The sequence below is a fragment of the Barbus barbus genome, assembly GCF_936440315.1.
Source record: "Barbus barbus genome assembly, chromosome: 4".
Lineage (NCBI taxonomy): Eukaryota > Metazoa > Chordata > Actinopteri > Cypriniformes > Cyprinidae > Barbus > Barbus barbus.
In genome coordinates, this window is record NC_136732.1 from 22,797,806 (window position 1) to 22,813,082 (window position 15,277).

Genomic DNA, 15,277 nt, shown 5'->3' on the forward strand with positions numbered 1-15,277 from the left:
CAAAGCCAGTCTTTCAAATGATTTCATGGCTACAGACGTTAGGGCCACAGGTCTGTAGTCATTAAGTCCAGTAATTTTGGGTTTCTTTGGGGCGGGGATGATGGTGGAGCGTTTGAAGCATGAGGGGACTTTGCACAGCTCCAGTGATCTGTTGAAGATCTGTGTGAAGATGGGGGCCAGCTAGACAGCACAGATTTTTAGGGAGGCTGGTGACACACCGTCTGAGCCTGGTGCTTTCCTTCTTTTGTTCTTCCTGAAGACCTGGCACACATCTTCTTAGCTGATTTGAATTGTAGGTGTGGGGGAGAGGAGGGTTGCTGGAGGTGTTAATGGTTGTGTGGAGAGGTGTTCAGTGATTTTTCAAAACGACAATAAAACTCGTTTAAGTCGTCTGCCAGGTGTTGATTCTCCAGAATGCTGGGGGATGGTGTCTTGTAACTGGTGATATCCTTCATTCCTTTCCACACTGAAGCAGGATCACTGGAAGATAATTTTGTCCTTAGCTTGTCAGAATAATTCCTCTTTGCCACTCTGATCTCCTTTTCCAGTGTGTATTTGGCCTGTTTATACAAGATTGTATTCCCCTTTCTGTAAGCATCTTCTTTGGCCTGACAGAGCTGTCTGAGTTATATCCTCACAGATACAGATATAACTGATATAAGATGTTACAGTCTCTGTGAGCTCGTCCAGATCGATGGCAGCGGCTTCAAAAAAATATATTTCTATTTCTGACTTGAATATGTGACGTGTCACAATAACCAATGACCAACTTTGCGAGTTTCTCAGGTGCACTTGAAGGCAACATTAGAACATTTCTACAATGGCACTCTATGGTTATTTTGGGGGATTTTGTAATTAGGGGTGCATTGATAAAATCAATAATCATTTGTAATTATCAGCTGAAAATAAAAGTAATTGCAAACAAATCAAATTGTGTCTGCATAATATGCAAGGAAAACATACATCAGTCATGTCACTATACAGCTATATAAATGAAAAATGCATTTCTATGGACAAAATGCATCTGGAAAATAGTAGAGGACACAGTCCGAGCTGCTACGGGAAAACTGCACAATCTAAGCTGCCCAAAACATGAGAGTGCTTTATATTACAGAGGGAGGAGGGGGTCTAATGCTATTTCATGCATTCTGTGTAATAATCTACACCATCGGGACAAAAAATAAAATTTGCCACTAGATGGCAGGCCAGAACATAGTCAAAGGATAATTTAAGAAATTAATTGATAAAAAATACAACTACAATTGCCTGACAGACTGTTACAGTGTATTTTGTAACTGGTAGTGAGCTGATTTTAGCTGAGCTGTGTTAAATCCTGTAGTAGGACAGTCATTAACAAAAAGCCACATTTGTGTGGCTATGTCCGGCAGAGTATGTGAGCGGAGTGGAGCGCCAACAATTTTCTCTCTGTGCTCCGAGCATTTAATAATCACTCCGCTCCAGCTCTGCTCCAGGTTCACCATTTCCCGCTCCTGCTCCACTGATATCAGAAACACCGCTCTGCCTTCGTTATCTCATGAAAAGTATTTCAGTAGGTTTGAAATATCACAGTTCTGTTCATAACATATATAAAAAAATTTAATAAAAGGAGAGTTTCAACGTGGCTTATTGGAACACAAGTGTACAAACCTTTTTTTCCTACCACATGAGCTAATAACATGGTTATCAGCAATAAAAGGTATAATTGCTGCTTTTTTCCATGCAAATTTTGTTTGTGACGAAAATAACAGTACGTTTTCGTAAGTTATTTGACCTATACGGATCGATGCATTTCTTACAGATTTCTGCTCATTCTAAATCGGATACAGATGAAGTAGCACTGTAATATTACATTTGTTTGAATGCATCATTGAGAGAGCGATTGAGTGTGAATAAGTTTTGTAGTTGCCTACTTGTTTAAATCATGCCTTCAGCTGAAAATATTCAGTATAGGAAAAAACTAATTCCTTGAGAACTGCCTTCATGTTCTTTCTGATTTGAGTGATCCTTCTCTATCAAGCTAGCTAAATATGTTTAACATGTGAATTCTTGAATAAATATGCAGTTATATTACGGGCTGTTGGCATGAATTGTACTTGGGATGGAGCGGTGGTGGAGCGAATGAAAACGTCTTAGGTTACGTATGTAACCCCAGTTCCTCGAAGGAACGAGACGCTGCATCCAGAGACGCTTTGGGGAACGCCTTCAGCGTGACCGGCTCTGAATACGTCACGGCCGAGGTGACGTAATGACCAGCTGGCATAAAAGCACGTGTGGTGAAACCGGCGTCAGCTTCTAAATTGAAGCAAGCGCTGGCAGGGATGCCGGAAGTGTGGCTTCACGACGCAGCGTCTCGTTCCTTCGAGGAACTGGGGTTACATACGTAACCTAAGACGTTCCTCTTCAGGAACTCGAGCTGCGTCCAGAGATGCTTTGGGGAACGAGATACCCACGGCACCAGACTTCCTAATCCCTGCCCTGTGTGTATCCGTGTGGAGCACATCTAGGGCGAGAGGATGGAAGAACCTGGAGTGGCTCGCATGTCCAGGCCATAGAACCTGACAAATGTCAGGGGCGTAGACCATCCCGCAGCGTTGCAGATGTCCTGAATTGGGACACCTGCGAGAAAGGCCTTGGAGGCCGCCACACTGGCAGTGGAATGAGCCTTGACTCCCATCGGCGAGTGGAGGTCAGAGGACTCATAGGCAATGTGAATAGCATCAACAAATCACCAACTGAGGGTCTGCTTTGAAGCAGGAAGAACTCTCTGTCTTAGGGGGACCATAGCAAATCAGTAATTGGTCCGCCGCTCTCCACATGGCAGCTCTGTGGACACATACGGTTAAGCTTTTGCTGGTCAGGCTCCCGAAAGGGAGGAGGACTAAAGGCCTGCAGTACGACAGGCTGTGGCGTGACCGAAGGAACTTCGCAAAATCCAAGTGAGAAGGTGCCACTGACAGGGCCGCAAATCCCCAACTCTCTTCAGAGATGAAATCGCCAGAAGAAGCACGGTCTTCAGGGCAATCTGAGATCTCCTCAATAGGCTCGAATGGAGGCCTACAGAGAGCATTCAATACCACAGCCAAGTCCCAAGGGGGGACCCGGGACCGTACTGGAGGCCTTAGGAAACGTGTACTAGGGGGTTTCTGCCCACTGACTGTCCACCAAGAGAGGCGTGGTAGGCCAAAATCGCGGCCACATAAACCTTCAAAGTGGAGTGGGTTAACCCTGCAGAGAGTCGAGCCTGCAGGAAGTCCAGCACTGTACCAACTGGGCAGTTAACTGGGTCGAGCTGGCGATCTCCGCACCATGAAGTGAAGAGTCTCCACTTCAGGGCGTACAGTCTCCTCGTTGAGGGAGCTCTGGATAGGAGCATGGTCTCAACAACCTCGGTTGAGAGACCAGAAGCTATGAGCCGTGCCCCCCAGCCTGGCATGCCCGCAACACCACCATGGTGTGCAGACATAAGCTGGGGGCTTGGTGGGCAGGGTCGGAGCCTTCAGAGACGACGCAGCGTCAAGGGACAGATAGCTCGCAAGCGTCTGTTCCACACGCGGCATCGCTCTGTAACCGCGCTCACTCGTCCCCATCACACTACCGTAGTAATCAGATGAGGGGATGAAGAGGCGGGCTGGGAAAGGTTTTCCCCACGACCTCGACACCTCAGTGTGGAGGTCAGGGAAAAAAGGCAGGCTCCGATGTGGAGGTGAGTCTGAAACCGCAGAAAACACTCGTATAACCCTCTCTGCGGTTCGACATGACACTCCACAAGCTCCTCATATTGGGGTGAAAGAGGGGGTGCAACATGCTTGGCGTTTCCCGTGTCAACCTCCTCGGAGGAAGACAAGAGAAGGCCGCTGCCCCAGGGGAAGTATCCGCAAGGCAGGCTTCCGATCTCGGGGAGCGGTCATGGGATCCGACAGGTGAGGATGGAGATGGAGTTCCTCAAACTAACTGTCCATTTTTAATTTAGTGATTTAGCTTTAGAATGGTAAATTTAGAATTTTAGATTTAGAATGTAAAAATTCTAACAATGTTTGGATTTTTCTGATTAATCGATTAATCAAATAAATATTCAACAGATTAATAAATAACCAATTATAAACTAACCATTATTTGAGGCTAATTTTTAGTGGACAGAAAGATTTATTTTCTTTGGAAAGCTGTTTTGTTGTACCTGGTCAGAAGACTATGTGAGAGCTTAAATTTGTTTTGAGGTCCGAGCCATTACAAGGATAGGAGCAGCATTGAGAGCAAGGTCTGATGGGAGATCAGAAATCAATTTGGCACATTTCACTCAATAGGGATGACATTATGGCTGAATGGTGTCCTAGGCACCACAGAGGAATAATCGGCAAGTTGAGAGCCTAAATTGATCTCCCACAGGCCCAAGCTCACTTAGCCAACACCTCCTTTGTACTCAAACACAAAAATGTCAAATGAAAGGCATGGAGAAGAGCACACTGATAGCTTCACCGAGAAATCCAGAACAACAGACCAAAGGAGAAAAGAACCTGGTGTGAGGGCAATAGATAACAAGATGCCGCAGCTAGTGTGTGAGCAGGAGGGACAGAAACACCCAAAAAAAAAAAAAAACAGAATGAGAGAGAGAGTGACAGCACCGAGTGAAAGCAGAGAGCTGCTGAGGGGGAAGATGCCGAGGTCTAATTTCAGACCTAGAGTGGCAGTTTCTTACTCAGCTGAACCGCTGCCAAAGGCTGACACCAGCTCCATTACGAGCCCAGCCCTCATTGTGAGCCCCACACACTGCTCAACCTTTACCAGCCTCGATCCCGCAGTCTGATCTTCAGCCTTGTCTCGGTTGGAAACCATCACACACATCCCACACGCTCCCTACTGAGGAGAAGCCACCCAGGTATCGACATCCAATTGCGAAAACGGAAGGTGATCAATAGGCACTGAGAGCAGGATGGTCACCTGCACTCTCTGGGCTTCCTCTCACTCACCGTCACCACTTCTGCTCATGATCTCCAGCTGGCCTTTACTTTGAGGTCGCTATTAACACATTACGGAAAAGATTAACCAATTACAGAGGCACACTTGGCCCCCGAGACGTCTGTGGGTTTGAACCTAGGGCGGTTTTCATTAAGCCAAGCTCTGAGCTCGGCGCTGTAGTCTGGGCATAAATGAGATCGTAAATCTGTAGGCACCATTTCATGAAAGTGACAGGAAGTCTATTACAACTTTCATAAGAAGCGTGTGGGAGATGGCCACGAGTTGTTTTCTACAGAAAGACCTTTATTGGTGCTCTGTGAACCCGGGTTTCCACAGTAACAAGGAGAGAAAATTGCCTTATTTTTCTCCTTAGATGTCCTTTAGTGTGTTTTCGTTTTTCTGACCTTTTTTTTTTTTACCATTCTCTCTCTCTGTCTCTCTCTATCTTTTTTTTTTTTAATCAACATAAGGCTTTGGAGTGGTGCTTTGTGATTACATATTACCCTGAAGCCCAACATTGGCATCTGTCTCCACTCTAAAACATGGATGTGAGCTTCTGCCATGGCTCAGAGCGCTTCTTCTATCATAACAGACTTCCATAATACTCATGAACAACTTTAAATATCCAGTACTCTTGTAAAGCACAGATGCTGATGCAAATGAACATAAATGTCCTGCATACACACAGTTGCTAGTGTTCCCTTTAAGCTTTAAGACACAAAAATAGAGCAGCATAAAACCGGTGAACGAGATATTACTCTGTTTGCCCTCTGAGTGCATTTAGATGCTCAATTTCCTACAGGCGCTCTTAAAGATTGCCCTGCTTCTGCCTCTGAAAATAAAGGATTCAGCCAGCAATTTTGAGCATGGTAGTGATAATGTGACTGAAATGTTGGAAGAGCTTCCACTCCAATAAGGTCCTGCTTCCTCATATCTGCAAAGGTGCCAGTCAAGGGACTGATGGGGTCTTGTATCAACATGATTTACAGTTTCTTAACTACAGGAATATTAATAGTTATGTGAAGGTTGCTCACAGTCTTTTAGCTTGTCATCAAATACATCAAGAGTTAATCAGCACCTTTCTGAGGTGGAACCATAAGTTTTATATTACATAGTGAAACCTATTAGACATTAGCATTTACATTCATCCAAATGGCAGTTGCTAGGCTGCCTTAACTTTTTAAGCTAATCACCTGATCTGTACATAGTGACTAGGGCTGCAGCAAAATGATGTCATGCCAGCGCTGATTGGCTGATTCGCCACAGTAACAAACACAGTCTCAAAACATTCACTAAAATATCCTGAGCTGTGACTCAAAGGCAGCAGAATGGAAAAACAACAACATCTTAAGCATTTTAAGATCCACTATATGCTTTTAAGAGCACTCCAAATCAAAATTGTGCACTGGCCAAACACTGGCTTTATTAAAATGAATATATATGCTTGTAAATATAAGGGTAGTCAAAATACATGGCTAATTTTGAAGGACCGCAAATGGAGAAATGCGCTTTTCACAGTCAGATGGTAACAGGATCTACCAACATGGGCTAACGAGACTTTGACCTTTTGTATCAGTCCGGAAAGAGTAAATAAACGAGAAGACTAAGGTGAGTCTGATTAGATGTTCTTTCTAAGGCTGTAAATCTCAACGTTGTCATCTGTGGGTGTGTGTGGTGGTGACAGCAGCCAAAGTGGTTCAACCTCACTTTCTCGTTTAGAGATCCCTGGTGGGCATCAACAGCTGAGCAGAGCTGTGTTATGGTGCTTTCATAACAGACAGATCTGAGCAACTCCTCTGAAAAAAAATCTGAAAAATCCAAAGCTCCATGTTTCCAATTCCCAAAGAGTCAGTAGAGTTTAGCAGAATGTTGTTTCTGCTTATTTATGCATATCGGTTTCCATGACGTTCCTTTAATATTTTGGTCCCATGAAAATGAGAAACAGTGGCTGATATCAACCACATGGGCATGTGGCTTTGTTAAGCGTTTGTGTTCATTACACGTTTGTTGCAAATTGTCCTACGTCTTCTCACTCGCCTCTCATTTATTTCTCATAATCGAGGAGACAGTTAGTGTCAGATTCACCCCTGAACCAGCGGTATTTGCCACAAACATTCGCCTACACACACACACACATGGAACAAAATCTTTATCCAGCAATCATTGTGGTATTAAGAAATTCCTGTATACTTGCTTCTGTGCAGCTCTGCTGCTCTTGCTGTGCATATGTAAAGGTAGTTTCCTTACCTACATGAGTTTTTTTCCTCCTTACAGGTGAAGTGTAGCTTAAATTACAAGTAATTTGTAAATTAACTAAAAAAATGTGACTTTGTCATGCTTTATTGCATTATTGAGTATCTCATTTTTAAGCCATCCAAGGTCGAGGGATCAAGATTTTGAAACATAAAAAAGTTCATCCATCCATCATAAAAGTACTACGCACGGCTCTGGGGGGTGAATAAAGGCCTTCTGAAGTGAAGCAATGTGTTTGTGTAAGAAAAATATCCATGAAAGTGCATAAGACAGTTTGTGGAAGCTAGAGATTACAGTTTAGAAAGTTTTAAATATGGATATTTTTCTTACACGAACACATCGCTTCACTTCAGAAGGCCTTTATTAACCCCCTGGAGCAGTGTGAAAAAAAGAAAGTGTTTTTTGGAAAAAAAAGAAAGTCATATACACCTAGAATGAGTAAATTATGGGGTAATTTTAATTTTAGGGTGAACTATCCCTTTAACGTCAGCTTCCAGTTTAAACAACTCCATGAATTTGGGGTGAGACTTTTGAATATTGGGATAAAATTAGGGTAGGGCAGGATAGGCAGTGGGAAAAGTGAGAAAGCATTTTTAAAATTCTGTTTGGTAGCACTAGTAGCGGAGAAACTGCACACTTCACCTCTAAGTGTAGTGATGATCTTTACACGTGACAAGTTCACATGAATTAGCAGCTGAGCTAAGAAGGGCAAAAAAGAGCAAGTGAAGCGCAATGTGATTGTTGCTCAGAGCTGATGGAATACGGCACTTTTAACGTGCGGCACTGACATGACGTTAGACCGGACAGTCATGTGGGTCCTAGATCATCATAGTAGCATGGAAGACAAGTTACTTTGAAGAGAAGAAAGGATTTCCCTGCAGCCTGCTACGAGTCCATCAGTCACTCTGCTTCACGGACCACACCTCCGTTCTGCAGCTCATTTCACATGATCATCACCTCATCTCAAGAACAGAGGGATGCATCTCTCTTTCTGACTGAGAGCAAGCTGCTTTTGAGATTAGATTTTGAGTCTTTACAAAGCCAGATCTCTTTGGATGGGTTCACACTTATCACAGAGAATAAATTAGTCCCCGGCATGAGAGTAACATCTGTCTAATGCCTCAAATCTAAAAACGAAGGCCTTCGCTTCAGGGAAGATTGGGGAAGATTGTTTTTTTTACGTATGCTAATTTCCCCTTGGTTTTTCCTTGAGGTGAAGTGAGGCAATGTTTTAAAGTGATTGCTTGAAATGAAATACGGGGGAATTCACAAATGCTAATGTGTTTTGGGTAATGATGACTACCGATAGCGGAGCTTCAATGGGTGCCACTTTAGCTAAATAAATAAATGTCCTGAACAATTTTGGCTCATTTTCCAGTAGTTTCCACTTTGCAACTATTTAATATATGCATTATCAAATTTCTGGAGCTTCTACCTAACCTGAGCTGTAGATTTGTGTAGCATTTAGCCCTGATTGAGAATGCCTTTTAAATGCCAATTGGTGCAAATTGGAATTAAATTTGAATCAAAGTAGCAAGCAGGATGCAGAATTGCAGTTCAAATTTGATTGTAAACCAGTGTAAATTAAAATGAATTGAAATTCCTAGACTATAATTTTTTTAACTTATTAGGCACAGTTTGTCAAGATAAACTTTGAAAGTTGGCTTGACAGAGCAATGTTGGTATATTTTGAAAACAAGTTTAAAAAAATCATTGAAGTTTTTAAAGGTAGAATGATAGATAGATCAGAATGAAAGACTTCACAGAACTGCAGTTCAGTAAATTCCTCATCGTGTTATTCTGATTCAATTTAAATTTACATTCATTAATTGAAAGGGAGCCAATTCTGAATTTCCTGCTTGGCTTCCTCTCATTTACCCACATACCAAGCTTAACTCCTGGTGACTACATTTGGATGTATAGTACTCAAAGTGGACCATTTTATGGCACATGACTAGATGAATAATCTGGCTTGATATGAAGCAGTGTTGGCGTTGACTGTAGAGTTTCTATAGAATTCCACACAGCTCTACAGAAAAGGAACCTCCATGCCTGCAGCTTTTAGCTTATGGTGAGCAGTAACAGTCTTCCAAAGCGAGTGTGAACGTGTTAGACGAAGCTGTGATAGACCGTTTCTGCAGAATCCTCTTCTAAGACAGATGGAAATCAGCATAGGCATCTTGACCGACCCAAACGACCCCTACAGCGTCTCCTCTCTCATCCAGATGGAGCGTCGTCCCTGGCCATAAGCTACGCCGGGCAAAGCTTTTATTGAGGGGCAGATGCTCAGATACTACACAGCAGATACCCCAGGCGGTCTCTCGACATTAATGATCCAGAAAACGTTACAGGGATCACATCTCACTCTCCATCCACCCTCTTCCACCTACTCACACCTGGTCCCATTTTTCAATACCCAACAAAAGCATACACACTCAAACATGCAATATAAGTACTCACATGCTGGCAGAATTTTGAAGGTTTCAATTTCAGCCATTGCTTACTTAACCTTTTAAGATATAACAAGGTGCTTAGCTCTAGAGTCATACTTTGATTTTGTTCTTCTATTTCTGTGTTTTTACTTTAAATGTGACAGTGCCAAAGGCTCGGCCTCTCTCCCACAAGGCACTTAATTCTGTTATAGACAGAAGCGCACAGTTCTCACGAAAAAGTACAGTGGATTTGATTAAAAAAGAGCGCATGAGGGGGAGGGAAAAAGAGAAATGGTTCCTCTCTGGAAGAAAAGAGTTGGCTCAAATGCTATTCAAGTCTAACTTTATGTCTCAGGACCATCATCTCCAGCAGACGAAACACTGCATCCCTGTCTCTATTTGACCTGAACATCAGTCATGAGGCACTTTAACTCCTCTCCCCCTGCCAAGTGAGGATATCCTCGCAGGAGTCATGAATCTCACTGGGTATAACTTCCTCGTCTATCATCTCCCACTGAGAATCATTCACCCACAGCAGCCATCAATTCCTCTGTAACCAACCCCCAAAGCCAGACACGCATTCAATTTACCTGCCTCTCACCCTGAAAATCCCTCTAAAAGCCTGTCTAGCAAATCTCTGAGGATTGCAACCATAGAGGAGTGTAACTACTCTTTAACACAAAAGGTCCTGACTTATTGGCTTATTCGGATGAGCAAACAGACACACTGAGAAATAAACAGAGAGGAAGAGGAAAAGTTGAGGGTTACGCACACTGACGATCCTTTCCGAGGTGCCTGCACGGGAGATGGTGGTTCCGTTGAGCCCCACCAGCGAGGGCAGCGTCTGGGACATCCAGTTGGTTACCATGGCCATGGTGCTGAGCACCGCGCCAATCTTTAGGAGCGGAACGCTCATGTCGTCCCCCGGCTGGCCGTCTGGCCCTAGTGCCCCCCCACACTCCCTGGTGCCGGGGTCCAGATGCAGCGAAGAATGAACACGAACCTGATGCGCCCTCCTCCTCCTCCCTCTTTCTCCAGTCAAGGGACAATCGGCTGCACGTGTACAAGAGTCTCAAAACCAGCTCACACGTACCAGCCGCTCAGATCCGACGGCATCACAGCGATGCACAGCACACGTTATTCTTCAGCCAAAGAGCGACTGCCAGTGCCTGACTCGCACTCCTCCGCTCCCTCTCCCTCCCTTCTTCTCTCTCTCCCCTCTCTCGCTCTTTCAAGATGCCGCGCTGCGCATTGGCTGCATCTATCTCTCTCTTTCTTTCCCTTCCTCTTCCCTCCCCTCCCCTGCCTCTCTCCAGCCTTGTTCCACATCCATCCCTCTGTCTTCTTCCTCTCTTCTGGCTCCTCTGCGCCTCTTGATCCCTCTCCTTTGTGAGCACAAAAAATCACAGAGGCAGGGGAGATGCACACCCCCAGATCTTTGTACAACAATCAGCTGTTTGAAGCCGTCGCTATTTGAAGGGTTTGTCTTCCCTCACAACTGCACAAAGGCGGCTCACAGCTCGAGCTAAATTAGGATCTCTCTCCACGAGTGTATTATTTGTATGTGCGTGAAGAAGAGGAGCTGTACTCCTGGAATGTTTAATGAGGAAGATGTCCCCAGACAGCTCATCAATTACATGTGCATCTGACACTCCCTTAATCAAAGAATAATGGGAAATCTGAATGCGGATGGGCACGGAGCTGGTGCTCGTGCAGTCCATCAGCAGCCCAGCCATGCAGGCCACTCTCACTCTCTCCCATCATCTCCAGCCTGAAGCCATATAAGTCACATAATTAAACAGATGAGCCACGTGGAGGCTATTTAACCTTGAGCGTTGGACTGTTGGAGAAATGTGTCGTTCAAGCCTTAAGTAGTACCAAGTGCACAATGTTACAGTTCTTCACTCTTTACTTTCAAAACAACCTGTTCCATTATAATACCCAAATAGCTTGTTTTATCTTCACTTGTTATTTACCTCAGGTGTTCTCACAGATATGTTAAGAGTGACTTTGAGTTTTGCAGCATAATAACAACAATCAATGAAAAGTGACAGCTGCCTGAGACCCTGTGTGGTCTCAACTCACCTGATGGATGCGTTGAAACAGCTCAACACTGCCACCATGTGTTTGTATATGAGTACTGCAACTACTGACATTTTTAAGGGACTATTTTGAAGCCTATTGAAGGTGCTATGTGTTTTTCAGTGTTAAAATACTCCTTTTTGAGTTTGGCATGAGACTACCTGGCAGACAGGAGTTTTTGGCAAACCTGACTTTTTTAGTTTTGCTATTCTGTTTGGAACATTAATTATACACCAAACCTTGAAAGTTTGCATGAGCAGGTGCAATACAGCCTAACATAGATACACATGGATCTAACGCCCTCTGTGGATTATACAGTAATAACTAGTTACAGCTTGTTGGCTGCTAGGCTTCCAGAGCAATTTGTTTTGTTTGTTTTTGTGTCACATCAATAGGAATCCAAAGGTTACACTGAACAGCATGACCTGATTTCTCAGTAAAATAAACCACACTAAAATGGATTTTCAATGAGAGATAATAAAACTCATTTTTTCCCTAGCAACAAGCCATTTATAAACATGTACCCAAAAATAAAAATTGCCATCATTTAATCACAATGTTGTTCCTTTTCTGTAAAACTAACTATCTTCTGTTGAACACAAAATAAGTTGTTTTGCAGAATGACCATATTATGAAAATGAATGGGGCTCTCAAATTTTTAAAAGTTAGCAGAAGGCACTGTGCATGTAGCCCCTACAATAGCCTTCTATTAGAAAAGGCTGAAATGTACATTTTTGTACATTTATGCTACAATTAACAGTTGCCATTTCACAGTAACTGTCAAATCTCATGTGCTCTTACATAAACATCAGGTTTAGAGACATTTGAATAAGCATAGAATTTTCATCTTTACCATACACTAGCATATACAGCATATGTATAAATATGACAGAGCATGGTGCTAGCGATACCCAGGTCATGGGTTTCATACAAACAGAAAACACATACTGATAAAATGTAGAGCCTAAATGCACAAAGTTGTTTTATAGAAGCATCAAATGCATGCGTGTAAAAATCTGTAAAATTAATCTCACCCACAGCTTTCACAAGCTTAGCTCATGCAAAGAGAGCGCAAGCAACACTGTTTCATTTAAATGACCCCAAAAACAATATTTCTCTGTGTAGGTATTTTTTAAGTAGGACGAATCATTTTCACCCACCCGAGTACACTAACCTCACAAACTGAAGGTTTTCACCAAAGCTACAAAGCGAAAAACACTTTGAACACATTTAAGATGAGATGCTTACAGTTCATCTGAGGTTATTTAGATATGGAAATACACTGAGTATGTAAATACTGTCAGATGTACTTAGCACTTGCTGTATTCTCCAGTGCCACAGTATATTACTCTGGGCCTGCGTTTGATAGCCTCATAAAATGTATCTGAGTGGGAATTGATTTTGGAAAGACAGAACAAACAACCTTCTCATTCTTCTAATCATTAAAGTAAACACAAAATTGTCCTTCTCAGTATTGAGTACATTTTATGAGACAGTCTGTGGTAATGAGGTTTTACATGATAAAGTAGCTTGTTCTGTGCTAATGTCCACTAGAGGATGCTGTTGTTCAACAGATGGTCACTCCAGGTAAGACCCTGTCTCTCCTGTAAATGAACAGGTAGAATCAGCAAGGAGACAACATGCTTTTATTTCTGACAGTACATGAGATCAGAGTGAGACTCAACATGGTTATGTTCACACAGCAGCAGAATAACATCATCAGTTGTTTGGACTGCTAAAGACATTTCTAAATGCTAAAAGCGATGAAATGTGAGAGTAAATTTTCACTTTTGGGTAAATTATTCCTTTAATAATCCCCTAAAACAGAATTTAGCTATGGAACGTTTGCGTCAAAATACACCGCTACTTTTAAATGGCTGTCAGTGGCAAAATCTTTCACTAAAGGTGGGGTATGTATTTTTTTTAAAACGCTTCAGAAAACTGGGTCGGGCCGAGTACCAAAACAAACTTGTAGTCAATCAGCAGTAAGGGGCGTGTCTACTCATGATGCAGAGGAGAGAGAGCACTCAGTGCACATGACGGACATTAGCTGAGCCGAGCAACGACAGAAAGAAAGAGATGGTGGATAAAAAACAAAAGAGGAAAACATCTGTGGAACAAAAGAAGGCTTACACCGTGTGTACACAGCTAAAGTCTGTCTACACTGGACGCGACAAAGCGACCGTTGAAAATCATTAGACATTTGTGTCAATACCTCATAAATAGAAAGCGGCAGCAGTTTACTGTCAGGGATTTGTCGTTTCGCGCCACGCCACTCGCGTCTAGTGTAGACACAGTGTTACGTTAAGGCAAGAAGTAGGACCTGTGTAAATATTGGATCAGCTTTCCAGTGCTGGAGAGAACTCAAGGAGCAGGAAGGCCTGCGATGGGATGCCGAGGTTGCTTTGTTTCTTCTCGATAGGTGAGTAACATTGGTTTTGCTTTGTTTCACAGAACTAATCGTTACCTGGGTTGTGTACGTATGTGTGGGGCGGAGCTATCAAAATAGGGGCGAGACCCTTTTGGGGTAGGGGCGCGTTTGTTTTGGTGATTTGAAATATCAACACTGGCCACCAGAAATCACTTACCCCACCTTTAACCAAGTGAATGTACTAATAGGGCCATGCTAACCAGCCAAACTTTATCCTCTTGGTTTATGCAGACATCATTCAATAAGCTCCTGTTTGCTGTTGTGTGTAGGCTACATGACAATTTGAGAATCACACCTGTAAATACAGTTTACAATCCCAAGCTCTCACTATGTGAACCGTACAGCCGTGCATTTTGTGCTGCAGTCACGAGCTGCTGTTGAGTTTCTTCCCATCCTGCCATGCAGACCTCTGCTATTTCTGTCCACAGCGCTACCTCATCCTCATTAATGATCTTACTCATATTCTCACACACTAATGCGGTCTCGCATACACACCCGCATCTTAAGAATGCATTCACACAGGCAAACACTCGCAGCGCACATACCTGTTCAAACTCAGGCTGTCGTGTTTATCGAGCACTCAATGCTAAGCATTCATTTAAAATTTGATTGTGGTGCTTGCCTTCAGGGCTTCTGGTTTAAAGGGCATTTTTAATCACTTCACAAAATTTAAATTAACTTGAGCTGCAGTGTGCAGTGCTGCTGGCTGCCTGCAGGTGGCAGTAAAGATCTAGAGTTTACCAAATGGCCTCAGAACCTCTCCAAGGACACCGATTTACTATTCAAGAACCTGTACCATAATAAATGTGTCTTCCCGGCATGTCCAAGACCACAGTCACTGTCTTGTAAATGCTTTCCTACACCTGCACATAAAGAATTCAGCCAACAACATATCAAATATTCACCACTCTCAGTTTGCAAACACCAAAGACTACACGAGGCATTGCTTTCTACATCATCAAGTGTAGAACCATTTTTAAAGGAATAGATCAACAAAAAATTAATATTCATCATCATTGAGTCACCCACAACCAGTCTGAATGAATACTAAAATAGAATTTTTATTTTGGAGTGAATTTAACCTAATCACAGTAGATTTCTCTTCACACAATCACAATCATAATGC

At 43.0% G+C, this 15,277-nt stretch overlaps 1 protein-coding gene across 2 annotated transcripts in view; it reads right to left on the reverse strand.

Moving 5' to 3' along the window:
* The window catches only part of LOC306865645 (noelin-2-like), a 72,760-nt gene that overhangs the window by 21,220 nt on the left and 36,263 nt on the right, over nt 1-15,277 (reverse strand). The window contains exon 1 of one of the 2 annotated variants that reach the window (XM_079410373.1): nt 10,411-10,850. The exons of the other annotated variant lie outside the window; for it this stretch is intronic. Coding sequence (XP_079266499.1) covers nt 10,411-10,554 — 144 coding nt within the window. The 5' untranslated portion in view covers nt 10,555-10,850. Of the gene's footprint in view, nt 1-10,410; nt 10,851-15,277 lie in introns of those variants that run through there. 2 annotated transcript variants of the gene reach the window in all.